At 34.3% G+C, this 22,500-nt stretch overlaps 1 protein-coding gene and 1 long non-coding RNA gene across 2 annotated transcripts in view; both read left to right on the forward strand.

The window, feature by feature from the left end:
- LOC136032340 (uncharacterized) overlaps positions 1-22,500 on the forward strand; it is a 513,312-nt gene that overhangs the window by 29,436 nt on the left and 461,376 nt on the right. The window lies entirely within an intron of this gene.
- Positions 11,407-22,500, forward strand: part of LOC136032339 (uncharacterized) — a 59,662-nt gene continuing 48,568 nt past the window's right edge. The window contains exon 1 of the mRNA XM_065712664.1: positions 11,407-11,453. Coding sequence (XP_065568736.1) covers positions 11,452-11,453 — 2 coding nt within the window. The 5' untranslated portion in view covers positions 11,407-11,451. The remainder of the gene's footprint in view (positions 11,454-22,500) is intronic.

Genomic DNA, 22,500 nt, shown 5'->3' on the forward strand with positions numbered 1-22,500 from the left:
TCTGACTAGTCTGTTCAGTCTATCTGTCTAGTTTGTCTGGTCTGTACGGTCTACCTGGTTGGTCTAGTCTGGTCAGTCTATCTGTCTGTCTGTCTGATCTATCCGTGTGGTAGTTTGAAAGAACAAATAACAATACCATAGTAAGATACAAGCTAAAGGAGTTAATTTTAGAATATCAAATTTGTGATGTATGCAGAATAATTAACCTAGAATTAAAGTCTATAGACAAAACAGGACAAAAATAAGGAGTAAGAGTCACCACTTCAATTGGACTTCATTTGAGGCTGACCAGAGGCCTCACTAGCCAAAATGCTGGGAAAGGTGAGGATTTTGCAGAAGGGCTGGATGTTTTATCGAATATTTTAGTGACATTAATATTAAATTAACTTCATTTTTTGTTCATTGCAAACTTGGATTGATCTTTTTCTTTGATTAAATAAAAAAGAAAGTATTTTTAGATGAAAGTAAGGAGCAACAATAAAACTTAAAACAAACAGAAATTACTTCGTATATGGAAGAGGCTGCTTCCTCGTCACCACCCTGCTGTCTGATTTTAAGTTTGACACTTTCTCTCAAATCTTCTTTTTAAAACAGTAAAAAACCTTAGCGTAAAGAACGGGGAAGCGAAGAAGCCTAGTTGCCCTCCTATTTTTGGCTACTTAAAAGAGTAACGAGAACTTTTATTTTTTTACGAATGTTTTTATTCGTAAAAAATACAAATTAGATAACAAATACAAATACTTACATTACATTAATAATTAGATAGAAAATACAAAAACTTACAAATTAGCTTATGTAACAAACTTTTGTATTCTCGTTTTTTTATTACATATATGAGGGGGTTCACCCCCTCGTCAGTACCTTGCTCTTTACACTAAAGCTTAAATTGTGTCCCAATTCATTAAGAATTACCTCTGAATCACAAAAGCCGTAGAACTAATAGTTGAAATTACTTAAAATTCTTTTGCATGAAGAGCGAGGTATTAGGAGGGGGTTAGCTCCTCATATGAGTAATAATTTTAGTTCGCTTTAAGTTTTGATGCCGCTCCTTACTTCCAGTTGAAAATGTTTTTGACATTTATTTTTTCATTGTTTTTTCTCATATAATGTTGGAAAATCGTGTTCTCCCTTCATAGAAATTTTGTTCCCCCCCATGACAGATTCCTCGACGAAAAGTTCCCCCAACATATACCCCTCTTTTCAACCGTTCCCCATACCAAAAATCTCCCTGAAAACTTCTTTGCATTTTCCAATGACCTTTACTATATGTAAGCACTGGTCAAAGTTTGCAACTTGTAGCCCCTCCCACAGGGACTGTGGGAGAGTAGGTCGTCCCCTAAGACACAGCTATAAGGTTTTTCAACAACGCTGAATAAAACGGCTATCTCAGAATTTTGATCCGTGGGAGGGCCTAGGTTCCCTTCAGATTTTTCTGTCATTTAAAAGGGCACTAGAACGTTTCATTTCCGTAAGAGAGCCCTCTCACAACATTCTGGGATAACTGGGTCATTCACCGCTGGGAAAACAAATAAACACGCATCCGTGATATACCTTACAAAAAAATACAAAATTAAAAACTTTTGGAGATAGGGAATTGAAACTTTTGAAGTAGGGTTCTCTGATATGCTGAATCTGATGGTGTGTTTTTCGATAAGCTTCTATGACTTCTAAGGGTTGTTTCTCCTATTTTATAAAATGCGGCTAATTTTCTCAGGCTCGTAACTTTTGATGGGTAAAACCCCAACGTAATGAAACTCATATATTCAAAGTCAGCCTTAAAATGTGATTCTTTTCATGTAGCTATTGCTATCAAAATTGTATTTTTAGAGTTTTGGTAACTATTTAGCCGGGTCGCTCCTCACCACACTTCGTTATGACGAACTGTTTGATTTTACGGCGTATGTCTATCAATACAATGCACCCTCCCACCCAAAAAAGTCTGTAAAGTATGGGCTTTTTAACTACTGTCTTATCAACGAATTAACAGATGAATTGGAGGGGGCATGAATTTGTTTTTGGTTATCTTTAAAATGGCTCTAGAGTTGTTATTTTTCCACAAAATGTGTAATTCCACGTTTTTGCAGTAAAATTTTCTTACTGAGGACTGAGCATTGACTATTGCATTGGAGTGTGTGTAACATCACACTATGGCCTCAGTATGGTTTTTCACTAATATACTGTATCCAATCATATAACTTTCATTAAGTTTACTTGCAATTTTTAGACGTTAAACTCATATGATGAAGATCAGGCCAATATTCGCAGGCTTCATTCGTTTGATCTATAACATTACTCTTTGATGTTTTGGAAAGCTAATCTATTTAACTATTATTCTAAATTTATTTTCATCTCCTTCTCTCTTTACACGAGGGAATGTTTTACTTTTAATAATTCAATTGTATGTCTTCCCCTATCTGTTTTCATCATGTAAATGTGTTTCATCAAACAGCTCGTGGCAACGAACTGTAATGAGGAACGACCCAGCTTAACATTAAAAAAACTCTAAAAAACGTAATTTTCGTAACAATAATTACATCAAAAGAATTGGATTTCAATACTGATTTCAAATCGTAAAGTTTAGCCTTAATCTTCAAAAGTTATGAGCCTGAGAAAATTTGCTATATTTTAAAAAATAGAGAGAACCAAACCTTAAAAGTAATAAAATCTTAACAAAAATTACACCATCAGATTCAGCGTATCAGACAATATTAGAGTAGAAGTTGCAAACTCCTATCTACAAAAATGTGGAATTATACTTTTTTTTGCCACAAGGCAGATCACGGATGTGTGTTTATTCGTTTTTTCCCCCAGGGGTGATCGTATCAACCCAGTGTTCCTAGAATGTCATGAGAGGGCGCATTATAACAGAAATCGAAAGTTCAAGCTCCCTTTTTAAGTTACTAAAAAATTAGAGGTTACCAAGACTCCCTCCCACACTTATTTTTTCCCCAAGACACCGGACTAAAATTCTGATATAGCTATTTTATTCAACATGGTAAAAAAAATGTAATACTTATGTCCTTGGGGACGACTTACTCTCCCAAAGTCCCCGTTGGAGGGACCACAAGTTACAAACGTTCACCAGTGATTACATTTAGTAATGGTTATAGGGAAGTGTACAGACACTTTCAGAAGGACTTTCTGGTTGTGGAAAAGGGGCTGAGAGGAGGATGTCATGAGGGGATCATTCCTTGGAGGAATTTATATGTGAGAAGAAAATTTTTTTGAAGGGGGCGCAGGATATTTTAGCATTTTCTTAAAAACAATGATAAATAAATATGAAAAAGTTTTTTTTTTCAACTGAAAGTAAGGAGAAGCATTAAAGCTTATAACGAACTGATATTATAACGCATGTGAGGGGTTCACCTCCTCCTAATACCTAGCTCTTTACGCTTGAGTAATTTTACTCTAGAAAGAAATTTTACGCTAGAGTAAAGTTTCTTGGTGTTTTAAAAGTAGAGGTGATAGAAAGTCAAACTTTAGAGTTAAGAGTGGGACGTTGAGCAGAAAACAGTCCCTTACATATATGGAGTAATTTCTGTTCATTTTAAGCTTTAGTATCTCTCCTTACTTTCAGTTAAAAAACCCTGTTTTTCTTAATTTAATTTTACACTGAAGGCCTTTCAAATAATCAATGTATGTTATACATTGCCATTATGTAAAAAAATATATAATTTTTTTTCTAAGAAGGGTAGTCATTTCTTTTTTTGGTTATTTTTCTTCGATGATTGTCAGTTGGTTGAATGCTCAAAGTGATTAAATTTTGATTCAACGTTATTGAACATGATTAAGTGATTGTCGGTTGTAACTATTCAACGCAATTGGGCCTTTTCAGCCTAAATTGTTGTTTTGCACCAACAAGCATCAGAAATTGCCAGTTTTCTGTAGTTTAACCTGTATAGTGATTGAAAGTAGATCCCTGAAAGTCTGAAATTAACGTCTCAAATCAAATACCCTGAGCAAACATTCCAGGACATTAGTTAGATTCAATCACCCGACAATCACCGAACAAGAAACAGCAAAAAAGAGCCATTACTATTGTTCTGTGAAAAAAAAAACAAGAGAACACGAAGAAGAGAAAGAAGACGAACATAATGGCTTAACCCTGGCAAACGAAACCTGAAGGTCCATCACATGCATTGAGTAAGATTGTAGGATGTCGTCAAAGTAATTCATTCGTTTAAGTGCTTGGTCCCTTTCCCTGTAATTATGCAAATCTTTTATGCTACCATCGTTTGAACTCTAACTTTAAACGTAAATAATTTGTCTTTGAGAGTCTCTTTAAAACTCTCTCTTTAAGAAATTTCTCTTCATGACTTTTGATTAATATTGCTCTTCATTTACATTTTTTTTTTACCAGAAACTCTTCCATTGCTTTTACTATTTTTCACTTCTAAATCTATTCGTTACGGAATGTTAGAACATTCATAGGTTTGACAAATTTTGTAATTCAAGCATTGTATTTAGTCTCTAGTGGAACACAAGTGATAATTTTGCTGACCGTTCAAAGGAGCTGCTCGACCATTAATATTTATGATTATGGGACACAAATTCTGTTTTTTAAGATGTCTGCAAGGCAAGATTGCACGCAGGAAGTCTCCCTTTTTAAATAGCGAATAAACCGACGCATGAAATTATGAAATCTGGAACTGGAGGAAACAATCAATATTTCCCCATAGCTACTGTCTGACAGCACGAGTTTGGCTCCATAGCACTTTCGCCGTTTGTTTTACCCGTTCAGTCCTTTTGAGCCGAAATGATTGTTGTGCACGAACAACTATCAGACATTGCCCATTTTCTGCGGTGCCACCTGTATAGCTGCTCAAATTATGTCCCTGAAAGTTTAAAATTAATTTTGAAATGTCTACTACCCTAATATTCCAGGAAATTAGTTATATTCAATCATCCGACAATCACATAAGCAAAAATAGCAAAAAAGACTAGTCTCATCAGTTTTCTATTCTTCATTTCTAGTCGTCTCAGAAAAAAAAATATCTTCTATATTTTCCGAATAATACCTTGACCCTGGGAAAGAAATCCCGGCAATTTGTCACAAACATTGAGTCAAATTGTAGGATTTCGTCAAATTAATTCATTTGTTTAAGTACTTGCTTCCTTTTCCTGCAATTATGAAAATCTTTTATGCTACCATACTTTGAACTATAACTTTAAGCGTAAATAATTTCTGTTTAAGAATTTGAGCCTCTCTTTAATGCTTTCCTTTTAAGACTTTTGGTTAACATTAGCAATATTTTCTCCATACTTTCATTAATTTTTTACCTGAACTTGTTCAATTGTATTTACTATTATTTAAGGTTAGATTTATTCGTTACAAATGCCTAGATAATTCATAGATTAGACGAATCTTATAATTTAAGCATTGCATTGAGTGTCCAGTGAAAAACAAGTAGCAGTGGACCAAAACTATTGAAGTGCAGCTTTTCGATCACTTGAGGGGGCCACAGACCATATTTATTGGAGTGAAGCTTCCCGATCGCTTAAGGGAGCTGCAGACCATAATTATTGGAGTGAATCTTTCCCGATCGCTTAAGGGAGCTGTAAACCATAATTATTGAAGAGCAGCTTTCCCATCACTTAAGGGGGCCGCAGACCATATTTATTGGAGTGAGGCTTCCCGATCGCTTAAGGGAGCTGCAGACCATAATTATTGGAGTGAAGCTTTCCGATCGCTTAAGGGTGCTGCAGACCATAATTATTGGAGTGAAGCTTCCTTATCACTTAAAGCGGCCGCAGACCATGTTTATTGGAGTAAAGCTTCCCGATCGCTTAAGGGAGCTGCAGACCATAATTATTGTAGTGGAGCTTCCCGATCGCTTAAGGGAGCTTTACACCATAATTATTGAAGAGCAGCTTTCCAATCACTTAAAGGGGCCGTAAACCATATTTATTGGAGTGAAGCTTCCCGATCGCTTAAGGGAGCTGCGGACCATAATTATTGGAGTGAAGCCTTCCGATCGCTTAAGGGTGCCGCAGACAATATTTATTGGAGTAAAGCTTCCCGATCGCTTAAGGGAGATGCAGACCATAATTATTGGAGTGAAGCTTTCCCGATCGCTTAAGGGAGCTGCAGACCATAATTATTGAAGTGTAGCTTTCCGATCACTTAAGGGGGCTGCAGACCATAATTATTGGAGTGAAGCTTCCCGATCGCTTAAGGGAGCTGTAGACCATAAATATTGGAGTGAGGCTTCCCTATCACTTAAGGGTGCTTCAGACCATAATTATTAGAGTGAAGCTTTCCGATCGTTTAAGGGAGCTGCTGACCATAATTATTGGAGTGAAGCTTTTCCATCACTTAAGAGTGCTGTAGACCATAATTATTGGAGTGAAGCTTTCTGATCGCTTAAGGGGGCTTCAGACCAGTTATTGGAGTGCAGCTTTCTGATCGCTTAAGGGGGCTGCAGACCATAATTATTGGACTAGAGCTTTCTGATTGCTTAAGGGGCCTCCAGGACAATAATTATTGAAGTGCAGCTTTCCGATCGCTTAAGTTGGATACAGACCATAATTATTGGAGTGAAGCTTTCCGATCGCTTAAGGGGGCTGCAGACCAGTTATTGAATTGCAGCTTTACGATTGCTTAAGGGAAATGCAGACCATAATTATTGGACTGCAGCTTTCGGATCGCTTAAGGGGCCTGCAGGACCATAATTATTTGGAGTAATGGGAAACAAATTCTGTTTTTTTAAGATAACCTTCTTATCAACAAGGCCAGATCGTGTACAGGAATTCTCTAAGGGTAAGGGGTAGTAAAATATCACTTAAAAGTTTTCAGGCTACTTTTCTGGCCCTCATTAGGGGATGGTAAATAATAAACTTAAGGTTTTCATTTAGTTTTTGACTGAACAACTTTCATTTTTCAGTTATTTTAGCTGTTATGATGATTTCCTTTTTTTTCGTTACAACAAAGACTAACAAAAATCAGGTCTCAAAATAAAAATAATAATTTAAAGCACAAACGACGTTCTTGCTATTAGAAAGCATAAAGGGTGTTAGGTGAACCCATTTTCTGTGGTAGTTTCTATTCGTGCTAAGTCTGGCTTGCTATTCTTTTGCATTTTTTGTTTGTATTGTATCATTAGCTTATTGATAGTGAGTTTTGCTGGTTTCACTCTTGAATCATTATTTTACTTTCTTTTAAACTTATAATTTGTAGAAAACCTTTATTTAATTTATCAGGAGTGGTGCTCTAACATTACCTAAATTCAAGAGCCATAAGCCATTAGTAAGCTACATAATTATCGTTCCCATAGTCACCTATATAGAATAGGTGATTACGGGAACTTTGGAGGAGGCTCATTATTTTGAAGATCATAAGTTCTAGTGACTTAAAAAGGAGCCGCAGGTAAGTCATCCCCTTTTTAAACACCTTTTAAACCCTAAATCCAAAGACACCTGATAAAAAACCTTCGGATAGTTTTTTTTTGTTCAAAATAGCTGGAAGGTAAAAAAATTAAACCGCTGGGGATGAAACAACATGTAGGATATATTAAGCTGAAGGTCTGATACTGAACGTATCCGAAAAAACTAAAGGTATTAAAGTGTGACTAAGAAAATCAAACAGTTCGTGGTAACGAACTGTAGTAAGGAGCGACCCGGCTAAATAGTAACCAAAACTCTAAAAAATTTAGTTATAATTATTGATAGCTGCATCAAAAAATTGCATTTTGATTCTGATTTTAAATATATAAGTTTCATCAAGTTTAGTCTTATCTATCAAAAGTTACGAGCCTGAGAAAATTTACCTTATTTTATAAAATAGTGGGAAGCACCCCCTAAAAGTCATAGAATCTTAACGGAAATCTCACCATCAGATTCAGCGTATCCGAGAACCCTGCTGCAGATTTTCAAGCTGCTATCCACAAAAATGAGGAATTTTGTATTTTTTGCCAGAAGGCAGATCACGGATGAGTGTTTATTTGTTTGTTTTTTTTTCCAGGGGTGATCGTATCGACCCAGTTGTCTTAGTTCCATGGTAAAGAACTGTACTAAGGAGCGACCGAGCTCAATAGAAACCAAAATTCTAAAAGATGGAATTTTGATACCGATAGCCACATCAAAAGAATCAGATTTTAATGCTGATTTTAAATACATAAGTTTCATTAAATTCAGTTTTATCAATCAAAAGTCACCAGCCTGATAAAATTTGCCTTATTTCAGAAAATAGGGGAAAACACCCCCTAAAAGTCACAAATTCCTTACAGAAATCACACTATCAGATTCATCTGAAAATCACATTATCAGAGAATCCTATTGTAGAAGTTTCAAGTTCCTATCTACAAAAATGTTGAATTTTGTATTTTTTTTTCCAGAAGGCAGATCACGGATGCATGCTTGTATATTTGTCTGTTTGTTTTTTTCGCAGGGGTAATCGTATCGACCCAGTGGTCCTAAAATACTATGAGAGGGCTCATTCTAAGGGAAATGAATAGTTTTAGGGCCCTTTTTAAGTGACAAAAAAAATTGGAGGTTACCTAGGCTCCCTCCGATGGTAATTTCTTACCAAAAGTCAAAGGATCAAAATCCTGAGATAGCTATTTTACTCAGCGTAGTAAAAACCTTAAAACTATGTCTTTGGTTACGAATTGCTCCCCCAGAGTCCCCGTGGGAGGGGCTAAAAGTTACAAACCTTTACCAGTGCTTACATATAGTAATGGTTATTGCGAAGTTTAAAGACGTTTTCATGGGAATTTTTTGGTTTCGGGAGGGGTTGAGAGGATGGGAATATGCTGGGCGAACTCTCCATCGAGGAATTTGTCATGGGGGAAGAAAATTTCCATGTCAGGAATGCAGTATTTTCTAGAATTATTTAAAAAAATGAAAAAATAAATATAAAAAGTATTTTTTTCAAGTGAAAGTAAGAAGCAGCATTAAAACTGAAAACGAACAGAAAGTATTACGTATATGAGATGCTCCTGTCCTCATAATACCTCGCTCTTTACCCTAAAGTATTTTTAGTAATTTCAACTGTTTATTCTATGGCTTTCGTGATTCAGGTCATTATTAATGAATTGGGACAAAATTTAAGCCTTGGTGTAAAGAGCGAGGTACTGACGAGTGAATGAGCCCCTCATATATGGAATAAAAATATGAGAATACAGAAGTTCGTTACGTAAGCCACTTTATAAGTTACGTATATCTTTTTCTAATAAAACGTTCGTTAAGAAGTAAAAGTTCTAGTTGCCTTTTTAAGTAACGAAAAAATTGGAGAGCAGCTAGGCCTCCCTCCCCGCTTCCTTTTTTGTCAAAATCATTCAATCAAAACTATGAGAAAGCTATTTAGCCAAAGAAAATAATTATGCAAATTTTGTTTTAATTATTCCTCTGCGGAGAGCACGAGTCAAAACCATGTATTGATTATAAACGTTCAGAAAATAAATAAAAAAAACATATTTTTTACTGAAAGTAAGGAGCAACATTAAACCTTAAAACGACAGAAATTACTTCGATTATGAAAGGGGCTGCTTCCTCATCAACACCCGACTTTTACGCTAAATTTTTTTACTGTTTCCAACAGTTCCTGGTAACGAGCTATAGTATGGAGCGACCCGGTTCAATAGTAAACAAAACTCTTAAAAAAGAAATTTTGATGCTAAAAGATATAACAAGAGAATTGCAAAAGAATTGGATTTTCATGCTGATTTTAAATATACGAGTCTCATCAAATATAGTCTTTGTCATCAAAAGTTACGAGCCTGAGAAAATTTGCCACATTTTAAAAATAGGAGGAACTACCCCCTAAAAGCCATAGAACCTTAACGAAAATCAAACCACCGTATTCAGCGTATCAGAGAACCTAGAAAAATTCAAGCTCCTATCGACAAAAATGTGGAATTTTGAATTTTTTGCCACAAGACAGATTACGGGTGCAGGTTTATTTGTTTTATGTTTTCTTTTTTCCCCAGGGGTCATTGTATCGACCAAGTGGTCCTAAAATGTGACAAGAGGGCTCATTCTAACAGAAATAAAAACTTCTAGAGCCCTTTTTAAGTGACCAAAAATTGGAGGGCACCTAGGCCCCCTCCTACGCTAGGGGCTGCAAGTTACAAACTTTGACCAGTGTTTACATACAGTAATGGTTATGGGGAAGCGTGCAGACCTTTTCAGTGGGATCTTTATAGTTTGGGGGTGGGGTTGAGGGGGGTGGGCTATGTGGGAGGATCAAGGCTCGGAAAATGTGTCATGGGGGAAGAGAAATTCAACGAAAAGGGCACGAGATTTTCTAGCATTACCATAAAAAAAAAACAATGAAAAAATAAACATGAAATAGCTTTTTCAGTTGAAGTTAAGGAGTAGCGTCAAAAATTAAAACGAACAGAGATTATTACGCATATTAGGGGTTCTCAAAATACTATAGCATAAAGAGCGAGGTATTTGGGAGAAGATAAATACCTCGCTCTTTATGCAAAAGTAGTTTTAGTAATTTAAACTATTTATTCTACGGCCTTTCTGATTAGGGCTTATTCTTAAAGAATTGGGACAAAACTTAAGATTTTGTGTAAAGAGCGAGGTATTAAAAAGGGGACAAACACCCTCATATACATAATAAAGATATAAGAATATAAGTTCTAGTTGCCCTTTTAAGTAACCAAAAAATTGGAGGGCAACAGGGCTCCTTCTCCACCCCTTATTTCTCAAAATCGTCTGATCAAAAGTAAGAGAAAGCCATTTAGCCAAAAATGCAAAATATGCAAATTTCATTTTAATAATTTATATGTGGAGAGCCAAAATCAAACGTGCATTAATTCAAAAACTTTCAGAAATTAAATAAGAAAAACTAGGTTTTCTTAGCTGAGAATAAGGAGCGACATTAAAACATAAAACGAACAGAAATTACTTCGTGTATGAAATGGGTTGTCCCCTCCGCAATCCCTTGCTCTTTATGTTAAAGTTTGACTCTTTGCCACAGTTCTACTTTTTAAAACAATTAAAAACTTTAGCATGAAGAGGAAGGGATTGCGGAGGGGAAAACCCATTTCATACACGGAATAATTTCCGCTTGTTTTAAGTTTTAATGTCACTCCTTACTTTCGGCTTAATAAATTAGTTTTTATTTATTTAATCAAAAAGAAGAGTTCGGAGAAATAGTCAAAGTTTAGTGTGAAGAGCGGGGCGTTGATGAGGAAGTAGCCCCTTTCATATACGAAGTAATTTCCATTCATTTTAAGTTTTAATGTCGCTCCTTACTTTTAGTTGAAAAAACTTGTTTTTTTTAAATTAATTTTTGCCGTTAAAGTTGAGCGAAGGCTTAGTGGGCCAGTCTTTCGTTTATTGGCTAATATCTGTTTGGTCGTAGTAATTTTCTGGGCGGAGTTTAATATAATAATATAGTCTATGTGAATTCCTATGTATATATATTAGTGTCTATGCCTATATATATTAGGATATAGCGATAAGCTTCAAAAGGATTTTCAGTATCAGCCAACCAAAATGTATGTATTTTTAGCCTATTTATGTCATATTTCTTAAAATACGTTTTGAAATACAACTAATCAGTGGACTCTATTTGTCAGTGTCGCTGGTATTTAATAACTTTTAACTGCTATTGCTGTTTTATTTTATTAAGTCACCAACCAATATCAAAAGTTAAAAAAAAAGTCTCTCGTAATTTAAGTAATAATTCATAGACATCTTTTTTTAAGATAATTAACAGATGCCAGAATGTTTGGTGTTTTTCGGAAAAACCAAATTTGCCCCCCCCCCCCCCCTCACTTAAACACAGTGGTTGTGAAAATTCAGCCTTTTTATATGTTACAGTGAAAACAAAATCTTTGTTTCTGTCGTTCGGAGAAGCTATAGAATTTTGAGAATGAGCCAAATTCATTCTACCCTTTGTTTTTTCACTATTTTAAGTCATTACAATTTATATTTATATTTAAAATTATGTTGCTCCTCAAAATTTTCAGGATTTCAAAGAATTCGGAAGAAGAAGGATCTACAATCCACTCTTTTTTAATTTAATTTCTTAGAAATTAATCAGGGTTCTAAGGAATATCAGTAGTTTGAGCATTTCCCAATCATAGACTATCTAACAGTTCGTGGTAACGAACTGTTATAAGGAGTGACCTGGCTCAATAGTAACCGAAATTCTAAGAAACGGAATTTTTATAACAATAGTTACATGAAAAGAATCGCATTTTAATGCTAATTTTAACTATAGACTTTTCGTTAAGTTTAGTCTTACCCATCCAAAGTTACAAGCCTGAAATCATAAAATCACACCATCAGATTCAGCTTATCAGAGAACCCTGTAGGAAAAGTTTCAAGCTCCTATTTACACAAATGTGGAATTTTGCTTTTTTTTTACCACAAAACAGATCACGGATGAGCGTTTATTTGTTTTTTCCTAGTGGTGAACATTTCGACCCATTGTTCCTAGAAAGTCGTGTGAGGGCTTATTCTAAAGAAAATTGAAAGTTCTAGTGCCCTTTTTCATTGCGCCCATTTTTTCCCTCAAAGTCTCCAAATCTAAATTCTGAGATAGGCATTTTATTCAGCATAGTCAAAAAATCTAATAATTATATCTTTGGGGATGACTAATGACTCCACAGTCCCCGTGGGAGGGGCTCCAAGTTACAAATTTTGACCAGCGTTTACGCATATTAATGTTATTGAGAAGTGTACAGATGCTTTCAGGGGGATTTTTTCGGTTGGGGGAGGGGTTATGGGGGGGATCTTTCCATGGAATAATATGTCATGCGGGAAGAACATATTCATGAAGGGGTTGTAAGAGTTCTTAGCCTTTCTTAATAAACAATGAAAAAATAAATATGAAAAAGCTTTTTCAACTGAAAGTAAGGTCCAGCATTAAATCTTAAGTCGAACAGAAATTATTACGCATAGATGGAGTTCGCCTCCTCCTAATACTTTGTTCTTTACGCCAAAGTGACTTTATTAGGCTCAACTAGTTATTCTGTGGCCTTTGTCGTTCAGGGGTCATTCTTAAGAATTGGGACAAAATTAAAGCTTTAGTGAAAAGAGCAAGGTATTGACAAGGTGGTGAATCCCCTCATATACGTAATAAAAACATAAGAATATAAAAGTTTGCTACGTAAGCTAATTCGTAAGTTACGAATGTTTTTACTAATAAAAACGTTCGTAAAAAATTAAAAGTTCTAGTTGCTTTTTTAAATAGCCCAAAAAATTAGAGAATAACTATGCCCACTCCCCCACTCTTTTTCTCGAAATCTTCCAATTAAAACTATGAGAAATCCATTTAGCCATAAAATTAAATTAATATACAATTTTGTTTTAATTATTCATGTACGGAGAGCCAAAATTAAAACATGGCTTAATCTAAAAACTTTCAGAAGTTAAATAAAAAAAACTAGTTTTTTTTAACTGAATGTAAGGAGTGATATTAAAACTTATAAGGAATTGAAATTACTCCGTATATAAAAGGGGTTGTTCCCTCCTCAACGCCCCGCTCTTTACGCTAAAATTTTTTATTGTTTTAAACAGTGTGAGTTTAGAGAAAGAGTCAAATTTTAGCGTAAAGAGCAGGGCATTGAAGAGGGAATAGCCCCTTTTGTATGCAGAGTAATTTCTGTTCGTTTTAAGTTTTAATATCGCTCCTTATTTTCAGTTAAAAAAAAACTTATTTTATTTTTAAATTGAATTTACGCATAGTAATAGTTATTGGGAAGTGTACAGACATTTTCAGTTTTTTTTGGTCATTGGGAGTGGTTTAGATAAGGAAGCTATGCAGGGGGATCTTTTCATTGAAGAATTTTTTTAGGGGGAAAAAGTTTCTATAAAGTGGGCGGAGGATTTTTCAGCATTTTTAAAAGAAAAATGAAAAAAGAAAAATGAAGAAGTTTTTTTTAACTGAAAGTAAGGAGCAGTGTTGAAACTTAAATCGAACAGAAATTATTACACTTGTGAGTGGTTCACCTCCTTCTAGTACCTAGCTCTTTACGCTAAAGTAGCTTCATTAATTTCAACTGTTTATTTTACAGCCTTTGTGATTCTGGGGTCATTCTTAAAGAATTGGAACGGAATTTAAGCTTTAGTATAAAGAGCGAGGTATTGACAAGGAGGTGAGCCCCCTTACACTCGTAATAAAAATATACGAATATATAAGTTTATTATGTAAGTTAATTCGTAAATTATGTATATTTTTACTAATAAAAACGCTCGTAAGAAATTGAAAGTTCTATCTGCCTTTTTAAACGACCAAGAAATTGGAGGGCAAGTAGGCCTCCTCAGCCGCTCTTTTTTTCTCAAAATCGTCTGATTAAAACTATGAGAAAGCCATTTAGCCACAAAAATAAATTTATATACAAATTTCGTTTTAACTATTCATCTGAGGAGTGCCAAAATCAAAACTTGCATTGATTCAAAAACGTTTAGAAATTGAATAAAAAAAGTGTTTTTTTAACTTAAAGTAAGGTACGATATTAAAACTTAAAACGAACAGAAATTACTCCGTATATGAAAGGGGCTGTTACCTCATTAACGCCTTGCTCTTTACGCTGAAGTTTTTTACATTTTTAAAAAGTAAAATCGAGAGAAAAGTCAAACTTTAGTGTAAAGAGTGGGGCATTGAGGAGGGAACAGCCTCTTTCATGTACGGAGTAATTTCTGTTCGTTTTAAGTTTTAATATCGCTCCTTACTTTCGGTTGAAATTTATTTATTCTTTATTTAATCTCGATAAAGATTGGTCAAATTGTATAATTTCCGCCTATCTTTTGTTTGAGTAATCAAAACCTGATGATTGGTAAATTAAGACGTCATTCAATCCTATTGTAGGTTTTTCCAGGGCCTGCTCTTTATGCTAAAGTTTCTTACTGTTTAATAAAGTAGAATTGAGAGAAAGAGTCAAACTTTAGCGTGATCCTTCCCACGTAATGTTGTCTTAATCATTCTAAGAAAAAATTAAGAATCGAAGCAATACAGCCCATAAAAATTTAGTATTAAAATCTCAAAGTACAAAAAAAAATGTTTTATCAAATACCTAAAAGCTAAAAGGCTTCAAATACCTTTAAAAGCTAAATTCTTGATAGACCTTTAGGTAATTTGATTATAATTATCGATTAATCTACTGCCTCTCATTTGCATATGTATTTTATTTGGGCATCTTCAACTGGCTCCAGCAGAAGAACAAAAATTTGAAAAAATCATTAAAATCATCCTTTTTACACTTCCAAATTCTACAGACATTACTAAAATTACTAAAAGTCTAAATCTGGTAAATTACTTTGTAATTTGATAATGTTATTCCAACCTTCTGAAATGTTGATCAAGTAAAAATACCCTGCAATTTAATTGCCATTTCTAACCCAAAATTTTGACTTGACAAAATTTTACAAAAAATTTGACTTCGCCCAGAGCCAGATTTAAAGTTTTGACGCTTTTAAGTCCAATTGTTTTACCGCTCCGTGCTTGTAAAATTTTTAAGGAAAATCCCAAAAACATTGTGGATAGTGAAAGTAGTAGGGCCTATTGGTAAACCATGACCTGTTTTCATTGCAATTCTAATTTTAGTGCTAGTGTTGTAATAAGTTCAAAAGAAAACAATTTGAATATAATTTGTTTTAGTAAAGCGTCTAATACGCAGTGGGCCTTATGCTTTTACCGTTGGAAAACGAAAAATAGCCAAACTCTGGTTTGTAATGAAGACTTTAGGGGTTTTGAAGAATATTGGAGGGAGTTAATAAAATCGAAGTGAATTCCCATGATTTTCGGAAGAGAATATCATTATTAATTATGTTTGATGGGGTAAGGGGATGGTTTGCAGAGAGAGGAAAAAAAACAGCTCCCCTAATTTTTATAACAGACAAACAAAAAGTAGAAACAATAGGGAAAATCTTTTCAAAATATTGGAAATCATTTCAGTGAATACTTCGGCCCTATGTCCAAAGCCTGTCTTCAGCAAAATACAAGAAACAGAGAGAGAAAAAATATACATAGATTAATAAACTTACATTAAAATGTGAGAATTCAAACTAATAATGTTTTTTATTATTATTAGGTTCAGGTAATGAATACGACAGACTATGACAACAAAATTCTTTCGCATTTGAATGATATTTTAATAAAAAAAAAGTTTTTTTAACTGAAAGTAAGGAGCAAAATTAAAACTTAAAACGAACAGAAATTAATTCGTATATGACAGGGGCTGCTTCCTCATGAACGCCCCGCTCTTGACGCTAAAGTTTGACTCTTTCTCTCAACTCTTCTTTTTAAAACAGTAAAAAACTTTAGCGTTAAAAGTCTAAAATCATTTAGTCTTACCCATCAAAAGTTACGAGCCTGAGAAAATTTGCATTATTTAGGAAAATAGGGGGAAATATCCCTTAAAGCCGTAGGATCTTAACGAAAATGACATCATCAGATTCAGCGTATCAGATAACCCTGCTGTAGAATTTTCAAGCTCCTATCTACAAAAATGAGGAATTTTGTATTTTTTGCCTGAAGACAAATCACGGGTGCGTGTTTATTTGTTTTGTTTTGTTTTTATTTTTTCCCCAGGGGTCATCGTATTGACCAAGTGGTCCTAGAATGTCGCAAGGCGGCTCATTCTAACGGAAATAAAAAGTTCTAGTGTCTTTTTTAAGTGACGAAAAAGATTGAAGGGCATCTAGGCCCCCTCCCACGCTAATTTTTTCCCAAAGTCAACGGATCAAAATTTTGAGATAGTCATTTTGTTCAGAATAGTCGAAAACCATACTAACTATGTCTTTGGGGATGACTTACTCCCCCACAATCCCTGGGGGAGGGGCTGCAAGTTACAAACTTTGACCAGTGTTTACATATAGTAATGGTTATTGGGACGTGTACAGACGTTTTCAGGGGGATTTTATTTTTTTGGGGATGGGGCTGAGGAGATAGGGCTATGTTGGAGGATCTTTCCTTGGAGGAATCTGTCATGGGGGAAGAAAAATTCAATGAATAGGAACAGGATTCTCAAGCATTACTATAAGAAAACAATGAAAAATAAACATGAAAACGTTTTTTCAAATGAAAGGAAGAAGTAGCATTGAAACTTAAAACGAACAGAGATTATTACGCATATGAGAGGTTCTAAAAATACTTTAGCATAAAGAGCGAGGTATTTGCTCTTTATGCTAAAGTATTTTTAGTAATTTCAACTATTTATTCTACGGCCTTTCTGATTCAGGGGTCATTCTTAAGGAATTGGGACACAATTTACGATTTAGTGTAAATAGCAAGGTATTAACAAGGGTACAAACCCCCTCGTATACATAATAAAAATATAATGTTATGAAAGTTTGTTACATAAGTTAATTCTTAAGTTACGTATATTTTTTACTAATAAAAATGTTCGTTAAAAATTAAAAGTTTTAGTTGCCTTTTTAAGTAACCGAAAGATTGGAGGGCAACTAGGCCTCCTTCTCCACCCCTTATTTCTCAAAATCGTCTGATCAAAACTAAGAAAAAGCCATTTAGCCAAAAAAGAATTAATATACAAATTTCATTTTAGTAATTTATGTGCGGAAAGCCAAAACCAAACATGCATTAATTCAAAAACGTTTAGAAATTAAATAAAAAAAAACTAATTTTTTTAGCTGAAAGTAAGGAGCGACATTAAAACTTAAAACGAACAGAAACTACTCCGTATATGAAATGGATTGTCTCCTCCGCAATTCCTCACTCTTTATGCTAAAGACTCTTTGCCACAATTCTACTTTTTAAAATAATTAAAAGCTTTAGCGTAAAGAGCGAGGGATTGCGGAGGGGACATCCCATTTCATATATGGAGTAATTTCTGTTCGTCTTAAGTTTTAATGTCGCTCCTTACTTTCAGTTAAAAAATTGTTTTTTTTTTATTTCTAATAGTATTGAGCCAGTTACGAAAGGCCTTTGAGCGAGACTACCAAAAGTCCATTGTTGATTTTGAGAACTTACGTTTAATCACTTTGATCTGTCTTGTTTCAGTGAATTTATCACCTCACTTTATTCTATTTGTCTGTACTGGCTTAACCTCGTTGAAGTAAGGAAGCTAGGGCTGTTTTAAAAAGTTTTTTTTCAAAAATATTATTAGTTTTAATTCTTTAATTTTAATTTAAGTTTATATATATATATATATATATATATATATGTATATATATATATATATATATATATATATATATATATATATATATATATATATATATATATATATATATATATATATATATATATATATATATATATCTTTATTTTCTGTCTTTCTCGTATTGTTCTGAATAGGGTCCTTGGATATAGGGCCGAAATATTCATAGAATTTATTTCCACTGTCTTGAAAAGGTTTTCCCTATTGTTTCTACTGTGTATGTTTCCCTTGATTCTTGGAGTAAAATATCATTGATACTTTTTTTTTGTTGGGGGAGGGTTAGGATCACAAATGTAGATGTAGGGGTCATCTCCCATACTTTTATAATAAGATATCATTGAATACGTTTTTGGAGAGAGGTCACACAATAGAGAGAGGACCATGGGTAAGCTTCTTCAGTTTTGAATTAATATCGTTAACAATTTTTCGGTGAGAGGAAGGAGGGTTATGGTGGAAAGGGCGGGGGTCAGCTTCCATGACATTCAGAATAAATTTTGGAAATATTTTTGTTCTTGTTGGGAAGAGTGTCGAACCATGGAGGAAGGGCCAGAGGTCAGGTACAAAAGTTATAATATAATATGTCGTTAATAATATCCTTTTTTAGCAATAAAGGGGGTTGGGCTAATTTGTTCTTTGAACTACCACAAAGGCCCTCGTATAAACAACAAAGATTGTCAAACATGGAGAAAGGGACAGAGGTCAGCTCCAATAGCGTATCATTAGTAAAGTTCTTTTGAGGGAACGATATGACCAAGGTGGGGTAGGGGGTATGCTCCCATAGTATATTTTGCTAAAAAATGTTTTCGTTTGGGGAGGGGAGTCAGGCAGGGAGATCCAAGGGTAAGCTCCCTCAAGTTTCAAAATGAAATAGTGGTAACAATTCCCTTTTTAGTGATGATGGGGGTTGGCTAATTTGTTCTTTGAACTATTCTAAAGGCCCTCGTTTAAAAAAATGATGTGCCCCAAGGCCATAACAAACAATACTGACCCCTGGGTGACTGTGTCAACTGTGGAGTATTTATTATTTGATATTTGGTCTGTTCTGAACAAGGGTACTACATCATAGTCTGATAAGAATTATTTGCGGAAAAGTGGATTGAGTCCCCTCTGAAGTTCATTAGACCCCTTTTCCATTAAAATCTTCTATTTCTCGGTGTTTAAGCTACAACCCTTCCTCCGGGCTTTTGGACTCTGAAGCTGATGTTTTTCTTACCTAATCGTTTGAATATTTTGCCTGATCGTTGTTTCAAAATTTTGACCAGAGGGGGTTGGGGAAGAAGGGCCTTGAAGTGATAAGCACACCTCCAATCAGTTTTTACGCTTTTAAGGTCACTAGAAATTTTAGTTTAGAATCAAATGAACCCCTTTCAAAGCTTAAACGACTTGTTAGAGTACACATAATAACCCTATATGCCCCCAGGGCATAATTATATCACTTACCCCTGGGTTCAAGGGGGTTCAACAATCCCTTGAGTTTTTGCGATGTAATCTTTGGTCTACTTTAGACAAAATGGTCAGTTAAGAATTTTGATCGGACACGCTTAGGGAAACAAAGGCCGGTCAGGAGGGGGCTATCACTTTTTGAGTCTTAAAAGGGAACTAGAGCTTCCAATTATAAATCATTTGATTCCTCTCAAAGTTTTATACGAACACTTGTCGTAAATACCTTTTTTGCCCCCTGGAGCACAAGTTAAAACACAAGCCTTGGGCTCTGGAAAGTCCAAGGTTTGTCTTGACCCCTTGTATGGATCCCATAATTTTTGCTGTTTGATGTTAAAACAATTTCTTTCAAAATGACTTCCTAAGAAATCATCGGATGCATTTGGAGGGGCTAAATGACCTAGGAATATTCTTAATTATTATTAATTTTACAAAATTTTTCCTACAAAACAAGTTTTTTAAAAAAAGGTATAGAACTCCATTAAGCCAAGAATGAGAAAAAATAAATTAAAATGATCCCTGCAATGTGAAACTACCACACATCGCTATCAATAAATAAATGAAACTCAAAACGATCAAAAATTAACATGAGTGGGGTTGATAAGCACAATGTCTTGTAAAGACCAAGCTTTAATTTGTGCATTACTGAAAGAAAAGCAAATTGCCGTGGATTGTGAGTTTAATTGACATACACTGATATTTATTCAATAAAATTTTGATAATTCTTTATTTATTTATGAAACTAATGAAAGTGAAAATATTTAAAATGAATTTTGTTTTCACTAAAGTGCGAGTTGTGTTGCGGTCTTGAAGACGTTGGGGCTATTTTTGCTGTCTATTTATGTGTTAATTTTTGCTCATATTTAGTTTGAATCTTATTGTTAATTCTGTTTGTTTTGACTTTTATTTATTTATTGATCATTACGCATGGTTGTTTTACGCATGAAAGATAGTTTGACTTTTTCCCGCTAATTCTTAGTTTAATGAAGCTCTTTACTTTTCTTTGGATTTTGTTTCGTGGAAAAAGTGTTTCAAATCAATTTTTGTTCTTTTTCCTATTAATAAAATCTATCTTATGGAAAAAAATATTTTATGTCCTTTCAGTTTTTCTATAAGAATCCATAGCATGTCTTGCTGTATCGAAGAAATTGTTATAATAATTTTTAATTCTGATACATTCAGTATCTTTTAACTTGATGTTATAAATTCTGAAGTTGCTCTTAAAACAAAACTTAATAATGTCCCCAAATGATTCTATCTATGCTCTTTGACAACCTGACTACACATACACTTTATAAATTTTCAAACAGTTCGTAGTAACGAACTGTAGTAAGGAGCGACCAGGCTCAATAGTAACCTAAACTCTAAAAAATTGAACTTTGATATCAATAGCTACATCAAAAAAATCGCGTTTTAATGGTGATTTTAAATATAATGTTTGATCAAGTTTAATCATACCCATCAAAAGTTACGAGCCTGAGAAAATTTTCCTTTTTTAAGAAAATAGGGGGAAACACCCCTTAAAAGTCAGAGAATCTTAACGAAAATCACACCATCAGATTCAACGTATCAGAGAACCCTACTGTAGGAGTTTCAAGCTCCTATATACAAAAATAAGGAATTTTTATTTTTTGCCAGAAGACAAATCACGGGTGCGTGTTTGTTTGTTTTTTTTGTTTTTTCTTTTTCCCAGGTGTCATCGTATCGACCAAGTGGTCCTAGAATGTCACAAGAATGCTCATTCTAACGGAAATGAAAAGTTCTAGTGCCCTTTTTAAGTGACAAAAAATGGAGGGCATTTAGGCCCCCTCCCACGCTCATGTTTTCCCAAAGTCAACGTCAAAAATTTTGAGAGAGCCATTTTGTTCAGCATAGTCGAAAACTATAATAACTATGTCTTTAGTGATGGACTTACTCCCCCACAATCCCTAGGGGAGGGGCTGCAAGTTACAAACTTTGACCGGTGTTTACATATAGTAATGGTTATTAAAAAGTCTACAGACGTTTTCAGGGGGATTTTATTTTGTTTGGTAGTGGGGCTGAAAGGAGGGGGCTAAGTTGGAGGATCTTTCCTTGGAGGATTCTGTCATGGGGGAAGAAAAATTCAATGAAAAGGGCTCAGAATTTTCTAGCATTACTATAAGAAAACAATGAAAAATAAACATGAAAACGTTTTTTTTCAAATGAAAGGAAGGAGCAGCATTGAAACTTAAAACGAACAGAGATTATTACGCATATGAGGGCTTCTAAAAATACTTTAGCATAAAGAGCGAGATATTTAGGAGGAGATAAATATCTCGCTCTTTATGCTAAAGTATTTTTAGTAGTTTCAACTATTTATTCTACAGCCTTTCTGATTCAGGGCTCATTCTTAAAGAATTGGGACAAAATTTACGATTTGGTGTAAAGAGCGATGTATTAACGAGGGTACAAATCCCCTCGTATACATAATAAAGATATAAGATTATGAAAGTTTGTTATGTAAGTTAATTCTTAAGTTACGTATATTTTTTACTAATAAAAACGTTCGTTAAAAATTAAAAGTTCTAGTTGCCTTTTTAAGTAACCGAAAAATTGGAGGGCAACTAGGCCTCCTTCTCCACCCGTTATTTCTCAAAATCGTCTGATCAAAACTAAGAGAAAGCCATTTAGCCTAAAAAAAGAATTAAAATACAAATTTCATTTTAATAATTTATGTGTAGAGAGCCAAAACCAGACATGCATTAATTCAAAAACGTTCAGAAATTAAATAAGAAAACTATTTTTTTAAGCTGAAAGTAAGGAGCGACATTAAAACTCAAAACGAACAGAAATTACTCCGTATATGAAATGGGTTGTCCCCTCCACAATCCCTCGCTCTTTACGCTAAAGTTTGACTCTTTGCCACAATTCTACTTTTTAAAACAATTAAAAGCTATTAAAAGTCCATATTCTTATAGTTTGTTTTGATTTGGTCCAACATCCACCCACATATTCC

This window comes from Artemia franciscana, chromosome 10 (genome assembly GCF_032884065.1).
Source record: "Artemia franciscana chromosome 10, ASM3288406v1, whole genome shotgun sequence".
Classification (NCBI taxonomy): Eukaryota; Metazoa; Arthropoda; class Branchiopoda; order Anostraca; family Artemiidae; genus Artemia; species Artemia franciscana.